At 43.1% G+C, this 20730-nt stretch overlaps 1 protein-coding gene across 15 annotated transcripts in view; it reads left to right on the top strand.

Moving 5' to 3' along the window:
- Positions 1-20730, top strand: part of lrrc7 (leucine rich repeat containing 7) — a 193221-nt gene that overhangs the window by 79957 nt on the left and 92534 nt on the right. For 14 of the 15 annotated variants that reach the window (XR_016115647.1, XR_016115646.1, XM_089001790.1 and 11 more), the window contains 2 exons: positions 14232-14434; positions 15493-15610. Coding sequence is in view for 12 of the 15 variants with exons in the window: in XM_089001785.1 (XP_088857911.1) it covers positions 14232-14434; positions 15493-15610 (321 nt within the window). In the remaining 3 variants the exon portion in view is untranslated. Of the gene's footprint in view, positions 1-14231; positions 14435-15492; positions 15611-20730 lie in introns of those variants that run through there. The other variant, XM_089001798.1, reaches the window with a different exon arrangement.

The raw sequence follows: 20730 nt of genomic DNA, 5'->3' as shown, positions 1-20730 counted from the left end.
TCACTAGTCCCCGGCCTCCTTCCTTACGGCTTGTGTACAGTCTCAGGGTGCTGGACTTCGGATGGAACCCTACATGCATGGTGAGGAGTTTTCGGGTCTTAACATCCGTGGTCTGAATCTCTTCCTTTGGCCACCTTATTATTCCTGCTGGGTATCTGATCACTGGCAGGGCATAGCTGTTTATTGCCCGGGTCTTGTTCTTGCCATTGAGCTGGCTTCTGAGGACTTGCATCACCTGCTGGAGGTATTTGGTCGTAGCCGCTTTCCTTGTTGCTAGTTCGAGGTTGCCATTGGCCTGTGGTATACCAAGGTATTTGTAGCTGTTTTCAATGTGTAGTATTGTTCCTTCAGGGAGTGAGACCCCTTCAGTGTGGACTACCTTGCCTCTCTTAGTCACCATCCGACTACATTTCTCCAGCCCGAATGACATTCCGATATTACTGCTATAGATCCTGGTTGTGTGGATCAGGGAGTCTATGTCCCTTTCGCTCTTAGCATACAGCTTTATGTCATCCATGTATCAGAATCAGAATCAGAATACCTTTATTCGTCCCGCAATGGGGACATTTGCATGTAGAGGAGGTAACTGATCGTAGCTCCATTTCTGAGGCGGTATCCATAGCCTGTCTTGGCGATTATCTGGCTGAGGGGGTTCAGTCCTATGCAGCAGTGGGGAGAGTACATCACCTTGGTATATGCCACATTTGATGGACACTTGCGTTAGTGGCTTGCCATTGGCTTCAAGTGTGGTTTTCCACATCCTCATCGAGTTTACAACAAAGTCTCTCAGGGTCCTGTTGACCTTATACAACTCCAAGCATTCAGTGATCCATGTGTGTGGCATCGAGACATATGCTTTCTTGTAATCAATCCAGGCTGTGCACAGGTTGGTATCTCGGGACCTGCAGTCTTGTGCGACTGTTGTGTCAACCAGCAGCTGTTTGGCACCTGTAGTATCTCTACTAATGCCTTTCTGTGCTTTGCTCATGTATTGATCCATGTGCCCACTTATCTTAGCCGCAATGATGCCTGACATGAGCTTCCATGTTGTGGAGAGACAGGTTATTGGCCGATGATCCAAGATGGCGCCGCGAATGGCAGCCTCGGTCACACGCTCCCTAGTATTGTTCCTGGTTTTGTCATTTTCATTTGTTTTTTTGCGATCCTACGCGACTTAGTTACACGAGGGAAGAGTTACTGAGCATTGGGGAATCCACTCTTGGACTATTTTCACCGACACACCAAAACCTACAAGGTTTTTCGGGGCTGCTCGCAAGCGCCGTAGCAGCTCTGTATGGAGCTTTGAGACGCCGGTGTAGGAGGGGGAAGCGAGCCGGCGTGTTCGTCAAGCTACGGCAGCGTGGATTTCGAACGTCACTCTCATCGATCCACCTCGCTAATCTACGCTCACTACCAAACAAGATGGACGAACTTCTGCTTCTCACAAAGACCAATAAAACGTTTGCCCGCTCTGCGGCGCTGTGCTTCACTGAGACTTGGCTCAGTGACCGTCACCCGGATTCCGCGCTAAACCTACCCGGATTCTCCTTCGGGCCGACCCTGACACAGAGTAATCGGGGAAATCCAAAGGCAGTGGATTATGCTTCTACATCAACGAAGAATGGTGCACCGATGTCACGATGCTTGACGCACACTGCAGCCCTTGTTTGGAATCGCTGTCTCTCAACTGCAAGCCATTCTACTCGCCACGTGAGTTTGCTTCCTTTATTCTCGTCGCCGTGTACATCGCGCCACAAGCTAATGCTAACGCGTGTATACAAACGCTAGCGGACCATGTAAACCAACTCGAACTAAAATATCCAGAATCACCCCTGATCATTTTGGGCGATTTTAATCAAACACGTTTAAACCGTGAACTTCCCAAATATAAGTAGCATATTGACTGTTTCACCAGAGGAGAAAACATTCTAGGTCATTGTTACACAGCACTCAAAGGCGCATACCGGTCTGTTGCGCATGCAGCATTGGGTCTTTCTGACCACTATTTAATCCACTTAATTCCCACATACAAACAGAAACTCAAATGTGTAAAAGCGGTAGTCAAGACAGTTAAAAAATGGACAGATGAAGCAAAGTTATCGCTACAAGAATGCTTAGACTGCACTGATTGGAGCGTCTTTGAAACTTCAACGGGCACATTGGATGAATACACAGACACTGTAACATCACACATCAGTTTCTGTGAGGACATGTGTGTACCAACAAAGTCCTTCCGCTCATTCAACAACAACAAGCCATGGTTCATTCCCAAACTCAGGCAGCTTAGGACCATTACCAGAAACTACCGTATCTCCTCCCTCTGCCCTACAGATCCACGAACTGGACGTTAGACGGCTCTTCAAGCAGGAGAAGATCAAGAAAGCTGCGGGACCTGACAGAGTATCTCCCTCCTGCCTGAAAGTCTGCGCTGACCAGCTGGCTCCGGTCTTCATAAAAATCTTCAACAGATCCCTGGAGCAGTGTGAAGTCCCATCCTGCTTCAAACAGTCTACTATCGTCCCAGTTCCAAAGAAACCAGCACCCTTGGGATTGAACGACTATAGACCTGTTGCTCTGACGTCTGTGGTCATGAAGTCCTTTGAAAGCCTCGTGCTGAACCACCTAAAGAACATCACCGGACCTCTGCTATATCCTCTTCAGTTTGCCTACCGGGCAAACAGGTCTGTGGAGGATGCAGTCAACATCGGACTGCACCACATCCTCGACCACCTTGACAACACAGGAACCTACGCAAGGATCCTCTTGGTGGACTATAGCTCTGTGTTCAATACCATCATCCCCAAACTTCTCCAGCTTGGTGTGTCCCCTACGATCTGCCAGTGGACCCTCAGCTTCCTGACAGGACGGACACAACAGGTCAGACTGGGAAATATATCATCCACAGCTCGAACCACGACCACTGGAGCCCCGCAGGGATGCGTCTTCTCTCCATTGCTCTTCTCTCTCTACACGAACGACTGCACCTCCACTCACCCAGCTGTCAAATTTATAAAGTTCGCAGACGACACCACGGTCATCGGTCTCATCAAAGACGGTGACGAGTGTGCGTACCAACAACAAGTGGAGCAGCTGGAGCTCTGGTGCAGCCGTCACAACCTGGAGCTGAACACGCTCAAGACAGTTGAGATGATCGTGGACTTCAGGAACAACACCAACTCTATCCTGAAAAAGGCCCAACAGAGAATGTACTTCCTGAGGCTGCTAAAGAAGCATGGCCTGCCGCAGGAGGTGCTGCAACATTTCTACACGGCTGTCATCGAATCCATCCTGATAGTTGGAAGGAACTGCACCCTTTGAGGAATCCTTCATGATCAGGATTGTTCGCCCTTCGGTTAGCCATCCTGGGTGAGTCCCATCCATCAGCAGCTGGTTCATTTGTGCTGCTAGGCGCTCGTGGAGAGCTGTGAGTTTCTTTAGCCAGTAGGTGTGGACCATATCCGGGCCTGGTGCCGTCCAGTTTTTCATACCTGAGACTCTTCCTTGTATATCTGCCGCTGTGATGGTAACTGGGTTCTGTTCAGGGAGGTTGCTGTGCTCCTCTTTCAGAGTCACCAGCCATTGTGCACTGCTGTTATGTGCGACCTCCTTCTCCCATATGCCTTTCCAGTATCTTTCAGTTTCCAGCCTTGGAGGGTCTGCTCTGCTGTTAGAACCCTGCCACTGAGCGTACACTTTCGCAGGTTGTGTTGCGAACAGCCTGTTTATTCTTCTGGCCTCATTCTCTTTCGTGTACCTCTTTAGGCGACTGGCCAAGGCCTGGAGCCTTTGTTTGGCAGTTTCGAGTGCTTCAGGTATGGTTATCTGCATGTACCTCTTGGGTATTGGCCTTTTATTCACACCTCTCTGGGTCTCCGTCAATTGACTCACATCTTTCCGAGCCGCCTTGATCTTGGCCTCCAACCGTCTTTTCCATGGTGGGTAATGAATCTCGTGGCTCTCATGGTTGCTCTTGTAGCCAAGCATGTCGAGGATCACTGATGCTGAGGTGTATATCAGCTCATTGGTTTCCGTGATCGTTCCGGTCGGGATCGTTCTCAGTGCTGCATTCACAGTTTCCATGAGACTTTCAGGTGGTACTTCACATAGCCGTTGTAATCGGTGCCTTCGTTGCCCAGTTTTCATTCTTGCCATGATCTTATCTCTCAGGTCATTTGCTGCCTCGCTCAGCATTTCATTTATTGGGGCTGGCTTCCCAATCTCATTATTCATTGGGGCTTGCCTCCCAATCTCTGGTTGAACCTCTTCCTGTGATGTGGCAGCCTGGGGCCCTTCACCTCGGAATTTGTGTTGTACCTCATCAATCTCAAGTTGTGATAGCAATTGCCGTTTGTGGATATTGGAACACTGAGCTACTAGTTGTTTCGTGGTCAACCGTGACTGTGGGTTTCGAAGTAACCATTCAGCCCCCATTCTCCGCATGTAACCCCTCTGACTAGGGTTGCTTGAGTAGTAGCATTCCAACAGAGCCATGTTATCGCATCTCGTCCATCTCCGCTTTGTTCCAGTAGCCCATTTTTCATCAGGGTGCTCTGGTTCCCCAGCACCTGACGCAGACCTTGTTTGGCCGGGCGACGTCTGAGCCGGCATGTCATTCCATTTATTGTCTCTCATCATTGTATGAGGTAGGCATTAGCGTGAAGGGTCTTGCCCAAGGACCCACACTGGATGATGTCATTGTGCTCATTTTCTCTGCCACAAGTGGGATTCGAACCCTCGTCTCCCATATGCCAAACCGATGCATTATCAACTGAGCTATCCAGCCGCTTATATATATATATATATATATATATATATATATATATATATATATATATATATATATATATATATATAGTAAAGTCTCGTTATATCGATATTCAAGGGAGTCCGAAAAAATATCGATATAACCGGGACCATCGATATATCCGACCCTGTTTGCATGTAATTTTCTCCGTGCGTGCATAGAAATAGTATCGATATAACCGGGACTATCGATATATCCGATATCGATATAACGAGACTTTACTGTATATCGATGGACCACTCCTGTACGACTGAGAGCTTACACAGAAATTCATGCCAATACATCAATACATGCCTCATATATAGAGCCGACAGCATAGCTTATTACGATACTACTTCTATGAACGCAAGAAGAAAATTACATGCGCGCAGGATCAGATATATCGATATTTTTTCGGACTCCCGAGAATATCGATATAACGAGACTTTACTGTATATCTAAAACCCCTGCCTCGGCTAAACTTGTTCTGATGGACGACTTCAATGCCCGAGTAGGTACTGATGCCAGACTGTGGAAACACGTAATTGGAAGGCATGGGACGGCGAAAATAAACAGCAATGGCCTCCGACTCCTCACTCTGTACTCTGAGCATCAGCTGATTGTACCCAGCACCCGTTCAGCTGAAAAAGAAGTATATGACATGGATGCACCCCAGGTCCAAATATTGGACACACACACACTCACACAAACAAACACACGCACACACACACACACACACACACACACACACACACACACACACACACACACACACACACACACACACACACACACACATACACACAAACACTAATTATATATAAATATATATATATATATATATGAAAATCACATGCAAACAGGGTCGGCTATATCGATAGTCCCGGTTATATCGATATTTTTTCGAACTCCCTTGAATATCGATATAACGAGACTTTACTGTATATATATATATATATATATATATATATATATATATATATATATATATATATATATATATATATATGATTTTCCAACCAAGACCAGGGATGTAAGATGATTGGATTCCATGTTTTGTACTCATGGAATCATGGAATGTATTGAAGCATCATTTCTTTATTGTTTTGACCAATAATACATTGGAATGAAAACACTTGAGAATAAAATAATAACATGTTGTGTTTGTGTCGTTTGTGTTGTCACGTGTGTGTGTGTGTGTGTGTGTGTGTGCGCGTTTGTGCCTGTATTAGAAGTGGAGAGTACAGATACGTACATTAAAAGAAACAGAGTTGAAGTACAATGTAAGCGGAAAAATTCAATGCAAGTATAGATAACACACATTTTGTTGACGTAAGGAAAGCAATTATTCTTACTTTGTTACTTATCACCTTTGGCAAGACTTGAGATCCCAACAAGTTAAATGGTGTGTATATGTTAAAAAAAAGAAAACCTCACACAGTACAGAGTCGAAGAAATCATTGAATATCAGTTTGTGATAAGAATGGAATGAACGCGAGAGTTATCTGTATTTTTATTTGAGCACAAAAGTCATTTAAAGCATACTTGAGTGTCAATATAGTCACATATCGTCCTGCTCATGAATCATGAAAAAAAGGTCATTACAGAAAGCACAAAATTATCTGGTGACCTGACCTCTGTAATGTGCCGAATTTTAGGAGCTTGTAAATGACATCCATCTTTGGAGCTTCCTAGTGGAGGAAAATTCTCTTGTCTAAAACGTCACATCAATGGTGTGTGTAAATGTGTCAAAATATCATTCAAACTATAGTTGAACAACCTTTCCTTATAGTGTTTTCAAAGCAAAATAAGGTGAAAAGGATTTGGAAATCATAACGTGCTTATTTATAGTACACGATGTCTCAGCTTTTTTGGAAATAGGGCTTGAAGAACTGTCTTGAAAGTTTGACTTCTTTTCAAATTTTATGGCCTAAACACCAAACACAAGCCAGGCCGAATCTTGTCCTGCAGGTGTATTTTAAAGGACAACCGACGTCACTTTTTTGTTATTTTAACTGACCTCAGGAAAAACGTTTTATAGCTTCTAAAATTCCCAAAACACGCAGTATGATATTTTTATTCAAATGCAAAACACCAATAAAAATGACTTAAAGTGTCCAAAATCTGCAAAAAATTGAGCTGCGAATTGGGCATTTTCAGAAAGTCCAGCCCCCAGTTTGTGACGTCACAACAAGACGTCTTGCATTGCTGGAGAATCCAAACAATGGCTTCAGATTCGGAGAATATGCTTTCTTGTTACACATCCAGTTATGAATATAATTCAAATAGTTCTGTAGAGGAAAGCATACATCTTTGCAATCGATTAAAGAATTATATGTGCCATTTTGTGGCAACATTGGGGGAAAATCTCTCACCCAAAAAAAGAGGCATAAAATGGCGACCTCCAGTGGCCACCTCCGTTTCCACAGGCTGATAAATTCCTTATATGGAGCTTGGATGCCCTCTTCTGGCGGCTTTTGGGTGCAACACGGTTCTCAGACCAAACATGTACAGCAAAATACATTGACATGATGGAAGGACTGCTACAATCTGTCTTTTTTTGGTCTGGGGGCGGTCCTTTAGTGACATCACGTACGGACTCGTCACCAACTCAAAAACAAAACTTCCTGAATATTCAGAGCAAGTCTTAAAACGTAAAATATAGCTATATGCGGTGGACTCTTATTAAAATACGCTCAGTAGAAGTCCTTTAAAGCTGTCCGATGTATTTATGTAAAGTTGAGCAATCACTCACTGAGAGCAGCATGTTCTGTTTTATGACAGAGAAGATGAGTAAAAATGCACCTTGTTCCTGGAAGACCATCACCATGGCAGCGGTTACCATGGAGATAGCAAGACTACACATGAAGTGATGGCTGTCATAGGACCGTGAGGGTTTCACACTCTTGTGCTGCTCCTGATAGCACACATGGACATTCATCCATAGAACAGCTTCAAAAGACTTTTAATCCAGTTTCCGATCCGCTTTATTCTGAGAGAGGTCGCGGGCATGCTGGACCATAATCAGCTGTCTTTGAACAGTTAGACTCATCCTGAACTAGTTACCAGCCAATTGCAGGGCACACATAGAGAAAATAACCATCTGCGCTCACTCTCACATCGAGGGACAACTTTGAATGGCCTATCAAACTGCAATGCATGTTGTTGTAACGTGGGGGGAAAATGGGGTACTGAGAGAAAATACACACGGAGAACATGCAAACTCCACACAGGAAGGTCAGAGCCAGAATAGAACCCACAACTAGGCATAGTGAGGTAGAAACGCGAGCCAGTTAAGTTTTGTCACTGCTGAAGACTATTGATTCATTCATTCATTCATCTTTTGAAATGCTTATTCCTCGCTGGGGTCGCAGGAGATGCTTGAGCCAATCTCAGCTGTCTTTGGCCAGTAGGACTCCTCCTGAACTGGTTTGCCAGCCAATTGCAGGGGACACATAGTGAGAATAACCATCCACGCTCACAGTCACACCTTGGATCAATTGGGAGTTTCAAATCAGCCTGCCATGCATGTTTTTGAAACGTGGGGGGAAACCGGAAATGCCTAGAAAATGCCCACACAGGCAAGGGGAGACCCTGTAAACTCCACACAGGAGGGCCAGACCCGAAATCGGACCCGCAACTCTGCATTGTGAAGGCGATGTGCAAGCTCGTGATGTGCATGCCACTGCTAGAGACACTGTTTGAGGTGAAAGTGGGATGATGTGGATGTGATGTTGGCTTGCATGTGTATTGGATTTTTATTTTTATTTTTTGGTCTATGCAGGCGTAACTAGCAAGCGTGCGTGGGTGGGTTGTGTTTGCATGCATGGGATCCGTTCTTGATGTCTCAGCACATTTGTTTTATTCATTGCTTAGAAATGCACAAGATATGTTTGCACATCCACATGTAAAACTGCCTTTGCAGAGTCTGTCTGCTCAGTCATAATGTTGCCATAGCAGCAGGAAGATTGTATTTGCAAAAGTATATTGCTGCTCTTGCAGACAAGAATGGTTCAAAATACATTTCACTCCTTACAAGACACATTTCCCCCCTTACACATTTTAATTACATTTTATGAGAGAAGCATGTTGTGTGTTACATGTGAAACAACAGACAAATATCTTCAGTGTGCTGCAACGAATACTACCCAGCAGCAATTGTGTTAGCAAAAGTCTATTGTTGTTCTTATAGACAAGAAGAGTTACACTTTACTCCTAAAATCAGCCAAGGAAATCCCAAGTGTGAGCAGTAATAAAGAAAATCAACTTTTTTGTTGTTGTTTTGTTTTAATTCAAATCAAATTATGCAGACAATTGGCAAATTATTGTTCATCTAATTTAGAGGTGGCCAATCAGTCAAAGACGAAGAGCCAATTTTTTTTACTGTTATTGCAGAGAGCCACATCATACACCTGGGCACGCAAAAGCATCACAGCACCCCCCCCCCCCCACACACACATATACACACACACACACACAATGTAGCTGTCCATAATGTACGATGATGATGCTTGGTCTAAGGGAGGGGCGGTTGGGGTGGGGGGGGGGTGTTGTGTGAGTGTGTGTGTGTGGGGGGGTCAGCGATGCCACTTCTTGTGAGCATAGAGTTCCAATGCTTGATAATGATAATAATAATAATAATAATAATAATAATACATTTCATTTATAACCGCCTTTCAAAACTCTCAAGGACACTTTACAGTCACATGATATTTTTTTCTGCGGGTGAGCAGCAGCAGCAACACGCATTAGCGTTCACTCAACCTGGAAGTAACAAAGTAAAAAAAAAATAATAATAATAATATGACAACACAAAGACACGGAGTCTTTCATTCTTCAGCACTTGCTGTACCCTCTTTGTGATATGAAGCAGTTCTAGATGAGAGAGGAGAGGATCAAAGCGTCCTTTTCAGCAGTGGATCAGGGACGTCATGGTGGAATGTGCACGTCTACTACAAGCTAAATGTTGAAAGCAAACATGCAGCTGTAGCATCCATTGATGTAAACAGATTGACTCACATCTCCTGTCCCACATAAATCTGCTTCAATTCAAAGCCGCAACTCATCCAAAGGTGCATTGGCGCTCTGCGCTGACGCTCCTTTCTTCTTATCACGGGCTCCTCAAGCGATGCATCCATCCAGGCGTAGACTGTCCAACAGCACCAACCTTTCCGCTGAACAAAGCGGGGCTGTAAAGATTCTGCCCATTACAGGCGCAAAAAAAGCACAATGGCCCCAGAGCTGTCCATCGATGACAGTCAAATGGCACCGACATTCCTCCCATTCAAAAACAGTACTGGCATATTCACGCTGCGGAAAAGGCACAGCCACTCAGCACAGACTCCTCCTTGATGAATGTCGAGGCCAAAAATGCTGCTCTGTGGAAGACAAGACAAGGTTCCAAGTAGCCAAGGTGACGTTGTGGCTTTATGTCCTCTTCCGCTCCATGAAATTCCTTCTTGTGTTCTTCTGTCTCTCTCACAGACATTTTCGCAGCACTTCACACTCGCTGAACCTCTTCTGAACGACGTGGAGCTGATAAAACGTGTCAGCTTTGCGTCTTTCAGCTGTCCATAGATGTGGCGGTGCAGTCGGGTATCGGGCATGCGGATGATATTTCCAATCCTTCGAACATGTTTCTTTGCTACTGCCGCTTCCATGCATATGGAATTTGTGCACTGAAGGATGTCTGTATGGGGAACTACATCTCCCCAATGGCCAGTACATTAGCAAAGCACACAAATCTTCTCCTCCTCTTCTCTCACTTCACCTTCTTCCGTTGGCTGCCGGTCGATTGCGATCGACATATTGGGCATCCCTGCCTTGAAATCAGATGTACAGTGGGGCCTCGGTTTACGAACACCTTGCCTTACGAAATTTTCTGTTTACGAACGTTACATTTATGAAAATGAAACCTTGGATTAAGCACTACTTTTCGGGATACATACCGAGCGCCGCCCCACCACGGCTGGTGGAGTAATCTTCGGCGGGAGAACACCAGAGCACACGACCGAACAGCGCCCCAGCCGGCCTACCTTTCCACATCCCCTTTATCTGAATGCATGCGTCGATCGTCTTCAACGATACTTTTGCTGTTATGGGATCGAAAAAGACCCCAGCACAGGCTCGTGTTCAGCCGAAGAAGACACAAAACGAAATTACAGTCGGGGAAAAGAAGGAGATCATGGAGAAACACGAACGAGGTGTGCGTTTGTCTGATTTAGCAGCTTAGCGGATATGCTAAATCCACCATTGCTACCATCCTTCGCAACAAAGCTTTACACAAAGGCTTTATTTACTTGATGCTTACTAATGACACCAAATTTAGTAATAAGAGAGGACAATTTCAATGTGTATCTGTCACGTGCGAGTTGACAGCTGGGGCGGGGCCGCCGCTCCCGACCTCCGACATATGCTGTTAGTTGCTTTTTGCAATCGCAAGTTTTTGCACCCCTGTGTGCCATTTTATTTTCCGAGCTTGTTAGGCTGGACGGTTCGCCCCCGCCGGCCTATTTGCTGTACCCCTTTTTGTGGTTCATTTTGTCACATTATTCCGGGTCCGTGGAATCATCGGACCCATGCTTTTTCTTGTAATAAAATCTCTGCCAGCACCTACGTCTCTGCTGCCTGTTTAGGGATCCAACCCCTTTTATTACCGTTCCAACGAGTCAGCTATCCCTGTCACGCTCGGAACGTGACAGTATCATTGTGTTCAGCTGATAGAAAAGGCTTGGCATGATGTTACCCTTCGATCCTTGAAAGCCGAATGGAAGAATTTGTGGCCCGCATGCATCTGTAGGGGGTTAGAAACGACCTCTGTTATTGTATGTTAGTCGATTAGACTACCAAGTCAGGAGAGGGCGCTACGCGCCTGTGAATGGAACAGAGGAAGGCGATGTAGGCTCAGCTCACGCATGCGCAGTTGTCATAAATGCCGTTGTGTGAAGCTGATTAACACGGTTGTCTCGTGTCGTTTTTCCTTGTCGTTCACAGGTATTCAAAATAATAAGTGTTAGACATTCTCAAGATGTTAAAGTAATTGGGGACTTATTGGGCGATGCTAGATATGAAACCTTGTTTGTGGCTTTGATGAATATTTTGTGGCTTTGATGAATTTGGATTTTTGGATGTCAATTGTAGTTCCCAGTACAACACACACGAGCGGGCAGACGTGCATAAGCATGTGAGAATGTGGAGGATATATACAATGTATAGATGTTGAATGTATAGATCTACACATGAATGTATTCTGATATTGAAATTGCTGATGTTTTGATGAGTTGTCATAAATGCCGTTGTGTGAAGCTGATTAACACGGTTGTCTCGTGTCGTCTTTCCTCGTCGTTCACAGTGCTACCTGCCTGTGAAGCGCTTTGGACCGACCCAGGTATCCCCTAGGCCTGAGGCCGGTTACACATCCTTGAGAGGGACTTTGAAGGATTTGGTCCTCATGACTCTGTTGACACTGTTTGGATGACATTGTTTCCATTGGACAGAACATGGGACTCGAAGTGGATGCAGATGACATTGAGGAGCTTGTTACTGACCATAATGAGGTCCTCAACACATTTGATTTGCCTTCAAGAGGATTCACAAGTTGACATCTGAGGGCGAGGAGGAGGGGATAGCTGCAGCATCAAGGCAATGTTGGCTAAGTGGAATGATGTGCAGGCTTTTATTGAACAGTTCCATCCAGAAAAGACAGTGGCTATGAGAATAATCAACATGATGAATGATAATGTGATGCCTCAGTTTCGTAAGACCTTACAAGTCAAAAAGCAACAGGTGTCAATTAATATCCATCGACGACCATCACACATGTAAATAAAGTGACTTTATTAAAAAGTGCAGTGTATTTCTTTCATTACAATACAATAGCATTTTATTATACATATACGTATTGTGTGTAGTTTTAAGGCTTACTTAGTTGAAAATTATATTTTATGGAGACCTGGGAACGAATTATTCTCATTTTAATGGTTTCTTATGGGAAATTGATTTTTGGGATACACACTTTTCGCCTTACACACTCTGTCTGGGAACCAATAAAGTCCATAAGCCAATGCCCCACTGCAATTCATTGACTACCTTAGCACTGAAGGCTTAGAGCTTAGGGCTGTTGTTTGAGCATGATATGTGATTCAATTGTCACCGGTGCCCCGTATGTCAATCAATTAACGGTATTGCTTATAGGCTGGCGTAGTGAATACTATGTATTGAGGTCCGTTGTTGAAATGGCAGTGCCACCGACAAGGCCTTTTCGACCCTTGTCATGTGAAACCCAGAGTGCCTCATATGAGTCGCAAGATGGAGGGTGGCCACTACGATCCAATTACTTGTAAAAAAAAGTCAAAGTCAAAGTCAGCTTTATTGTCAAATATGCTAATATGCATGACATACAGCACAGATGAAATTAATGTCCTCTCGGACCCAGCATGCAAGGCACTGATAGTTGGCTAACGTGGCTAAAAAGACATACACTTGACAACACACTATACATGTAATTTCTAAATGTAAAGTGAGGTAGTGTCGTATGTAAAGTGAGGTAGTGATGTATGTAAAGGGAGGTAGTGATGTATGTAAAGGGAGGTAGTGACATATATCAAGAGACGTATCGTAGTAATGCAAAAGCAACAAGAAGAAAGGGGTTGAAGTGGTTGAAGTGAGGTCTTGCAGAAAAAAATGAGAAAGAACAAAAAATAGAGTTCAGGATAAGCTCTGTGAATACCTGTGGAAAATGATCTATTGAATATTTATGATCTATCCGTCTCAAACATCTTTCCCTCAACCCTGACAAGTCTCTAGTTCCTGCTGCTAAAAAACAACCCCACATCATGATGCTGCCACCACCATACTTCACTGTAGGGATGGTGTTGTTCAGGTGATGAGCATTGCCTGACGACCATGTACAGTACAGTTCAACCTTTGTCTTATCAGACCAGAGGATTTTGTTTCTCAATGATCCGAGAGTCCTTCAGGTACCTTTTGGCAAACTGCAGTCGGGCTGCTATGTGCTTTTTACTAAGATGTGGCTTCCACCAGGCCACTCTTCGATACAGGCCTTATTGGTGAATTGCTGCACAGATGGCTGTCCTTCTGGAAGTTTCTCCTTTCTCCATAGAGGCACACTGGAGCTCTGACAGAGTGACCATTGGGTTCTTCATTTTTGAGCTTCATGGCAAAGGTTCTGAACACTTATGCACCTGTGATTTTTTTTAAAATATTTTTATTTTTAATGAATTTACAACATTGTTACCAAAACGTATTTCATGTTGTCATCATGGGGCGTTTTGTGTTGAATTCTGAGGAAAAAATAATGTATCCCATTTTTAAATAGAGCAGTAACATAAGAAAATGCGGCAAAAGTGAAGTGTTCTGAATACTTTCCGAACTGACTGTATATGAAAAGATGTGACTAGATGCTCTTCTTTTCTTTGTGTCTCTGTAGTACAGTGTCTGGAAATGACAACAAAAAGGAAACTGATTGGCCGGCTGGTTCCATGCCGTTGTTTCCGTGGAGAAGAGGAAGTTATCTCAGTGTTGGACTACTCTCACTGCAGCCTGCAGCAGGTCCCCAAAGAGATCTTTAGCTTTGAGAGAACTCTGGAGGAGCTCTACTTGGATGCCAACCAGATTGAGGAACTACCCAAGGTAAATCTGAATATTAAAATGTATGACAGTCATAGTTCTGACCGTCAAACTATATTTTCAACTCTAAACTTAAGTTTGCCAGCGTCATCTTTTTTTTTCCTCAGGCAATTTAGCAATGAATTCAATTTATGTCCAGCTTTTCAACTATCAGGTGCATTTCACTCTGGCACCCTTTAGTCCTTCGGAAAACCAGATTTTTTTCCCATTTATGTAATTTGTTGTTCTTCAAGAGAGCTTGCAACATTAAATTGTAGCCTATTGCTTTGTCGAAGACAATGGCATTTCTCGCTTTTCTGAATTTTAATTGTTACTCATAATCTAATGATAATACATGTTCAGCTTACATTCACAATGCTTTTTTTCCAAGTGTGCCAGTTTTTCAAATCATACAGCTGATGGCACTGAAGGTTGATTTGCAAAGTTTTCTGTGCATTCAAAATCGATATTAGAAAATTCCTCCAAGACAACCAGGGGTGTGTGATGAATGCCAGGCATTTTCTGTTAATAAACCTCCTCACCAGTTTGAGACATGGCCAGTTGATCGTCTTCCCGGGAAAGATACAGGTTTGTGCTGGTTGGACTGATTTCATGCCTATCTCTGCTCATAACATTTCCTAAACTTTTGAACTTTTGAACAATTCACTTACCGTTTTGGTTTATAAAAATGTCTTATATTTATTAGATGATGTGTTTTTCACAAGAAGTACACATTTCTGTTTATTTGAAACTTGTTTGTTAAAACAGTGAATGCGGATTTTGGGGTGCAAGTCAGAGCTATGCAATCTAAGCTTCCATTTATAACAATGTTGTACTTTCATTCCTTTAGGCATTTTTGTCTGCATTTTTTGTATTCATGGTTTATATTCACACATGTGTTTTGTTTATGCACACATTGTACATTGCATTAGTTTACACCTTATCCAGAGAACACACAATAGTATTCCTTAACACCAGGAGGCTTATGGCCAAATTATAAATATATTTCCTGTGAAATAAAAGTAAACCCTGGTCTGTTTTACTAAATGTTCTTTTACTTATTATTCTTCCCATTTCTATAGCAACTCTTCAGCTGCCAAACCTTAAAGAAGCTGAGCATGCCTGATAACGACCTCTCCTGCCTTCCAACCTCAATTGCAAGCCTGGTTAACCTAAAAGAGCTTGACATCAGTAAAAATGGTAACAACAAATCACAGCAAATGAAAACATTTTTGAACCATTTGTTTGCAGGATGACACTATGTAATAATTTCTCAATTAACAATTTCATTTAAATTCAAGCTTCATACAGTGTGGTGTATTAACCACAAAAGTTATATACAGTGATACCTTGGCTTCCGAACTTAATTGGTTCCCAGAAAGTGTGTGTACAGCGAAAAGCGTATATTCCAAACATTAATTTCCCATAGCAAAACATTAAAACGAGAATAATCCGTTCCCAGGTCCCCATAAAACATAATTTTCCACTAAATAAGCCTTAAAACTACACAAACTTATTTTATGTATAATAACTGTGTTATAGTATTGTAATTAAAGAAATAAACTGCACTGTATAATTAAGTCATTTTAGTTACCTATGTGATGGTCATTGATGGCTTGATGGATGGGAGTGGGAGGAGGTAGGAGGGAAAGTCAGATTCCATAAGGACTGTAGGAAGGAGGGTTAGCCTATCTTTCATAAGAAGGTTTCTTCAGCCGTCATCTGTACAAAAGTGAAGGTTTCGGACGTTTCGCCTCCTATCCAAGAGGCTTTGTCAGCGAACTAAAGTCTGACTGGTCGTATCGGCCCCATTTATATATCCCTAATGTCCAGACATGGTGGCGCCGGACACAGCTATGCTAAGTCCCTACTCTCAGGTTGGGGGTGGGAGGGGACCCCTCCCTGTGGCCCCACTGATTGTTCCTACATTCCTGACTAGCGACTGGCCTATTACCCCCACTCCCCCCGGTATCACCTCATCAGCATAACGACCCTCATCAGCATTGCGAAAGTTGCCTAACCTGTTTTGCCTAAGCAGGCTATTGTATGAACGATCCAAATTGAACCTCACCCCACCAGACCGGTTTAATGAAGGATTTTGTTGTTTTATAAGAATCGCTTCTTTTACCCCCCTTTCAAACCATCTATGTTCTTTCGCTAAGATTTTAACCTCATTGTCGTCAAATGAGTGGTTGCTAGCTTTTAGGTGCAAATGTACTGCCGATTGAGGCCCACTAGTATTATCCCTGCAATGTTGATAAAGTCTTTTTTTGAGAGATCTCTCAGAGACAGAAAAGGCGGTACTTACCAAAGGTTTAAATTTCTCAGTGACTCCTAAAACTATACCTACAATAGATTACATCACAGCTACTGAATCGGCTATTAAATATAACAAACTTTCGTATGCAGAGGCAGATGATCTACGCATTAAAATATCAGCGCTTCTCAGTAGTGCCAAACTTCCTCCGTCCAACATAACATTAGAAGAGAGGAAGGCGTTAACTACTCTACAAAAAGACAAAAATATTACTATTTTGCCAGCAGACAAGGGCAGATGTACAGTGCTTCTCAACACATTGGATTATGAAGACAAAATAAATAGGTTAATCAGTGATTCTAACACGTATGAGCAACTAAAAAGGGACCCTTCCAATAGATACAAGAAAGAAATGATTGACTGTCTCCAAAAATTAGAGAAAAGAAAACATATAGACAAACGGATGTATTTTAGATTATACCCGGGAGAGGCCGCACCATGTATCTATGGCCTGCCAAAAATACATAAAGAAGGGTTCCCCCTCAGACCCATTGTTTGTAGCATTGACTCCTCTACATACAATGTCGCCAAATATTTAAAAACTATTTTAGCTCCGTTGGTTGGTAACACAGAATATCACGTAGAGAACACCACAGGGTTTGTAGAGAGGATCAAAGACCTCATATTGGAACCTGAGGAAACTTTGGCATCATACGATGTGACTTCTCTCTTTACATCTGTCCCAGCAGCAGTCTCAGTGGTGAGGACGAGGCTGCTGGCTTATGTTTCTCTGCATGAAAGAACCAAACTTAAACCGGATCACATCTGCCAATTATTAGAAATCTGCCTTAATACTACGTATTTTCAATTTCGGGAAAAAATTTATAAACAAATTCATGGTTGTGCTATGGGCTCACCAGTTTCACCCATAGTGGCTAATCTTTACATGGAAGAGATGGAGAAACAGGCCCTCACATCCTTCCCGGGGACAAAACCTAGACACTGGTTTAGATATGTGGACGATACTTTTGTCATAATTAAGAAACAAGAAATTCAATCCTTCACAGATCACCTCAACTCTGTAGACTTCAACATTAAAATTACTCGTGAGGACATTCAAGATAACCAACTAGCCTTCTTGGATTGTAAAGTAATTATAAAAGAGGACAGAGCGCTAAATACAGAAGTCTTTAGGAAGGCTACGCACACTGACCAATACTTACTTTTTGACTCTAACCACCCTTTACAACATAAACTAGGAGTTATCAGAACCCTCCAGCATAGGGCTAAACTAATACCAACTAGCACTGAAGGTAGAGAAAAGGAGTCAAAACATATCAGGAGAGCACTCACTAACTGTGGGTACCCTCAGTGGTCATTCAACAAATGTCAGAAAGAAAGAATAGCGAACGAAACCAATAATTCTCAAGATTCAAGAAGGAGAGGAGTAGCAGTACCTTACATTGCAGGAGTTTCTGAAAAATTACAAAGAGTCCTTTGGCAACATAAAATTCCTACTTATTTCAAACCGATAAACACGTTAAGGCAAAAATTAGTGCATCCAAAAGATAGGCTACCAAATGAAAAACAAAGTAATGTAGTTTATTCCATACATTGTAAGAATGAAAATTGTAAAGAGCAGTACATTGGGGAGACTCAACAAATTCTCAAAAAAAAGACTTTATCAACATCGCAGGGATAATACTAGTGGGCCTCAATCGGCAGTACATTTGCACCTAAAAGCTAGCAACCACTCATTTGACGACAATGAGGTTAAAATCTTAGCGAAAGAACATAGATGGTTTGAAAGGGGGAAACAGAAGCGATTCTTATAAAACAACAAAATCCTTCATTAAACCGGTCTGGTGGGGTGAGGTTCAATTTGGATCGTTCATACAATAGCCTGCTTAGGCAAAACAGGTTACGCAACATTCGTAATGCTGATGAGGTGATACCGGTGGGAGTGGGGGAAATGGGCCAGTCGTTAGTCAGGAATGTAGGAACAATCAGTGGGGCCACAGGGAGTGGTCCTCTGCTCCCCCCAACCTGAGAGTAGGGACCTATCATAGCTGTGTCCGGCGCCGCCATGGCTGGACATTACGGCTATATAAATAGGGCCGATACGACCAGTCAGACTTTAGTTCGCTGACGAAGCCTCTTGGATAGGAGGCGAAATGTCCGAAACCTTCAAATTTGTACAGATGAGGCCTGAAGAAACCTTCTCATTGATAGCTTAACACATGCGCAACAGGAGGCAACAGGGTAACACAGGCAAATTACAAAAGTTAGAATACTTCAACAATCAGTGTCTCTGAGCCTTTTATACACGAGCAAATGTGAGAAGGGGCAAATTTCTGTAACATGTCCCCCAAACATCTCCAGCCGATAGCAGGCAGACGTCAATGAAGCAGGAAGTGGATCTAGTTGGTGTGGTGGGTGGCTTAATTAGGTAGCTTGGTAGGTAGGTAGGTTGGTTGGTTGGTTGGTTGGCTGGGTGAGGTGGGTGAGTCGAGGGGTGGTTAGGTAGGTAGGTAGGTTGGTAGGTAGGATCATTCAAAACGAGAATAATCCGTTCCCAGGTCCCCATAAAACATAATTTTCCACTAAATAAGCCTTAAAACTACACAAACTTATTTTATGTATAATAACTGTGTTATAGTATTGTAATTAAAGAAATAAACTGCACTGTATAATTAAGTCATTTTAGTTACCTATGTGATGGTCATTGATGGCTTGATGGATGGGAGTGGGAGGAGGTAGGAGGGAAAGTCAGATTCCATAAGGACTGTAGGAAGGAGGGTTAGCCTATCTTTCATAAGAAGGTTTCTTCAGCCGTCATCTGTACAAAAGTGAAGGTTTCGGACGTTTCGCCTCCTATCCAAGAGGCTTTGTCAGCGAACTAAAGTCTGACTGGTCGTATCGGCCCCATTTATATATCCCTAATGTCCAGACATGGTGGCGCCGGACACAGCTATGCTAAGTCCCTACTCTCAGGTTGGGGGTGGGAGGGGACCCCTCCCTGTGGCCCCACTGATTGTTCCTACATTCCTGACTAGCGACTGGCCTATTACCCCCACTCCCCCCGGTATCACCTCATCAGCATAACGACCCTCATCAGCATTGCGAAAGTTGCCTAACCTGTTTTGCCTAAGCAGGCTATTGTATGAACGATCCAAATTGAACCTCACCCCACCAGACCGGTTTAATGAAGGATTTTGTTGTTTTATAAGAATCGCTTCTTTTACCCCCCTTTCAAACCATCTATGTTCTTTCGCTAAGATTTTAACCTCATTGTCGTCAAATGAGTGGTTGCTAGCTTTTAGGTGCAAATGTACTGCCGATTGAGGCCCACTAGTATTATCCCTGCAATGTTGATAAAGTCTTTTTTTGAGAGATCTCTCAGAGACAGAAAAGGCGGTACTTACCAAAGGTTTAAATTTCTCAGTGACTCCTAAAACTATACCTACAATAGATTACATCACAGCTACTGAATCGGCTATTAAATATAACAAACTTTCGTATGCAGAGGCAGATGATCTACGCATTAAAATATCAGCGCTTCTCAGTAGTGCCAAACTTCCTCCGTCCAACATAACATTAGAAGAGAGGAAGGCGTTAACTACTCTACAAAAAGACAAAAATATTACTATTTTGCCAGCAGACAAGGGCAGATGTACAGTGCTTCTCAACACATTGGATTATGAAGACAAAATAAATAGGTTAATCAGTGATTCTAACACGTATGAGCAACTAAAAAGGGACCCTTCCAATAGATACAAGAAAGAAATGATTGACTGTCTCCAAAAATTAGAGAAAAGAAAACATATAGACAAACGGATGTATTTTAGATTATACCCGGGAGAGGCCGCACCATGTATCTATGGCCTGCCAAAAATACATAAAGAAGGGTTCCCCCTCAGACCCATTGTTTGTAGCATTGACTCCTCTACATACAATGTCGCCAAATATTTAAAAACTATTTTAGCTCCGTTGGTTGGTAACACAGAATATCACGTAGAGAACACCACAGGGTTTGTAGAGAGGATCAAAGACCTCATATTGG

Source organism: Hippocampus bargibanti, linkage group LG07 (assembly GCF_051943395.1).
Source record: "Hippocampus bargibanti isolate YZ-2025 linkage group LG07, ASM5194339v1, whole genome shotgun sequence".
In the NCBI taxonomy this organism is placed as follows: domain Eukaryota; kingdom Metazoa; phylum Chordata; class Actinopteri; order Syngnathiformes; family Syngnathidae; genus Hippocampus; species Hippocampus bargibanti.
Note: the sequence above shows the minus strand (reverse complement) of the source record. Positions and strands in the feature narration are given on the sequence as shown.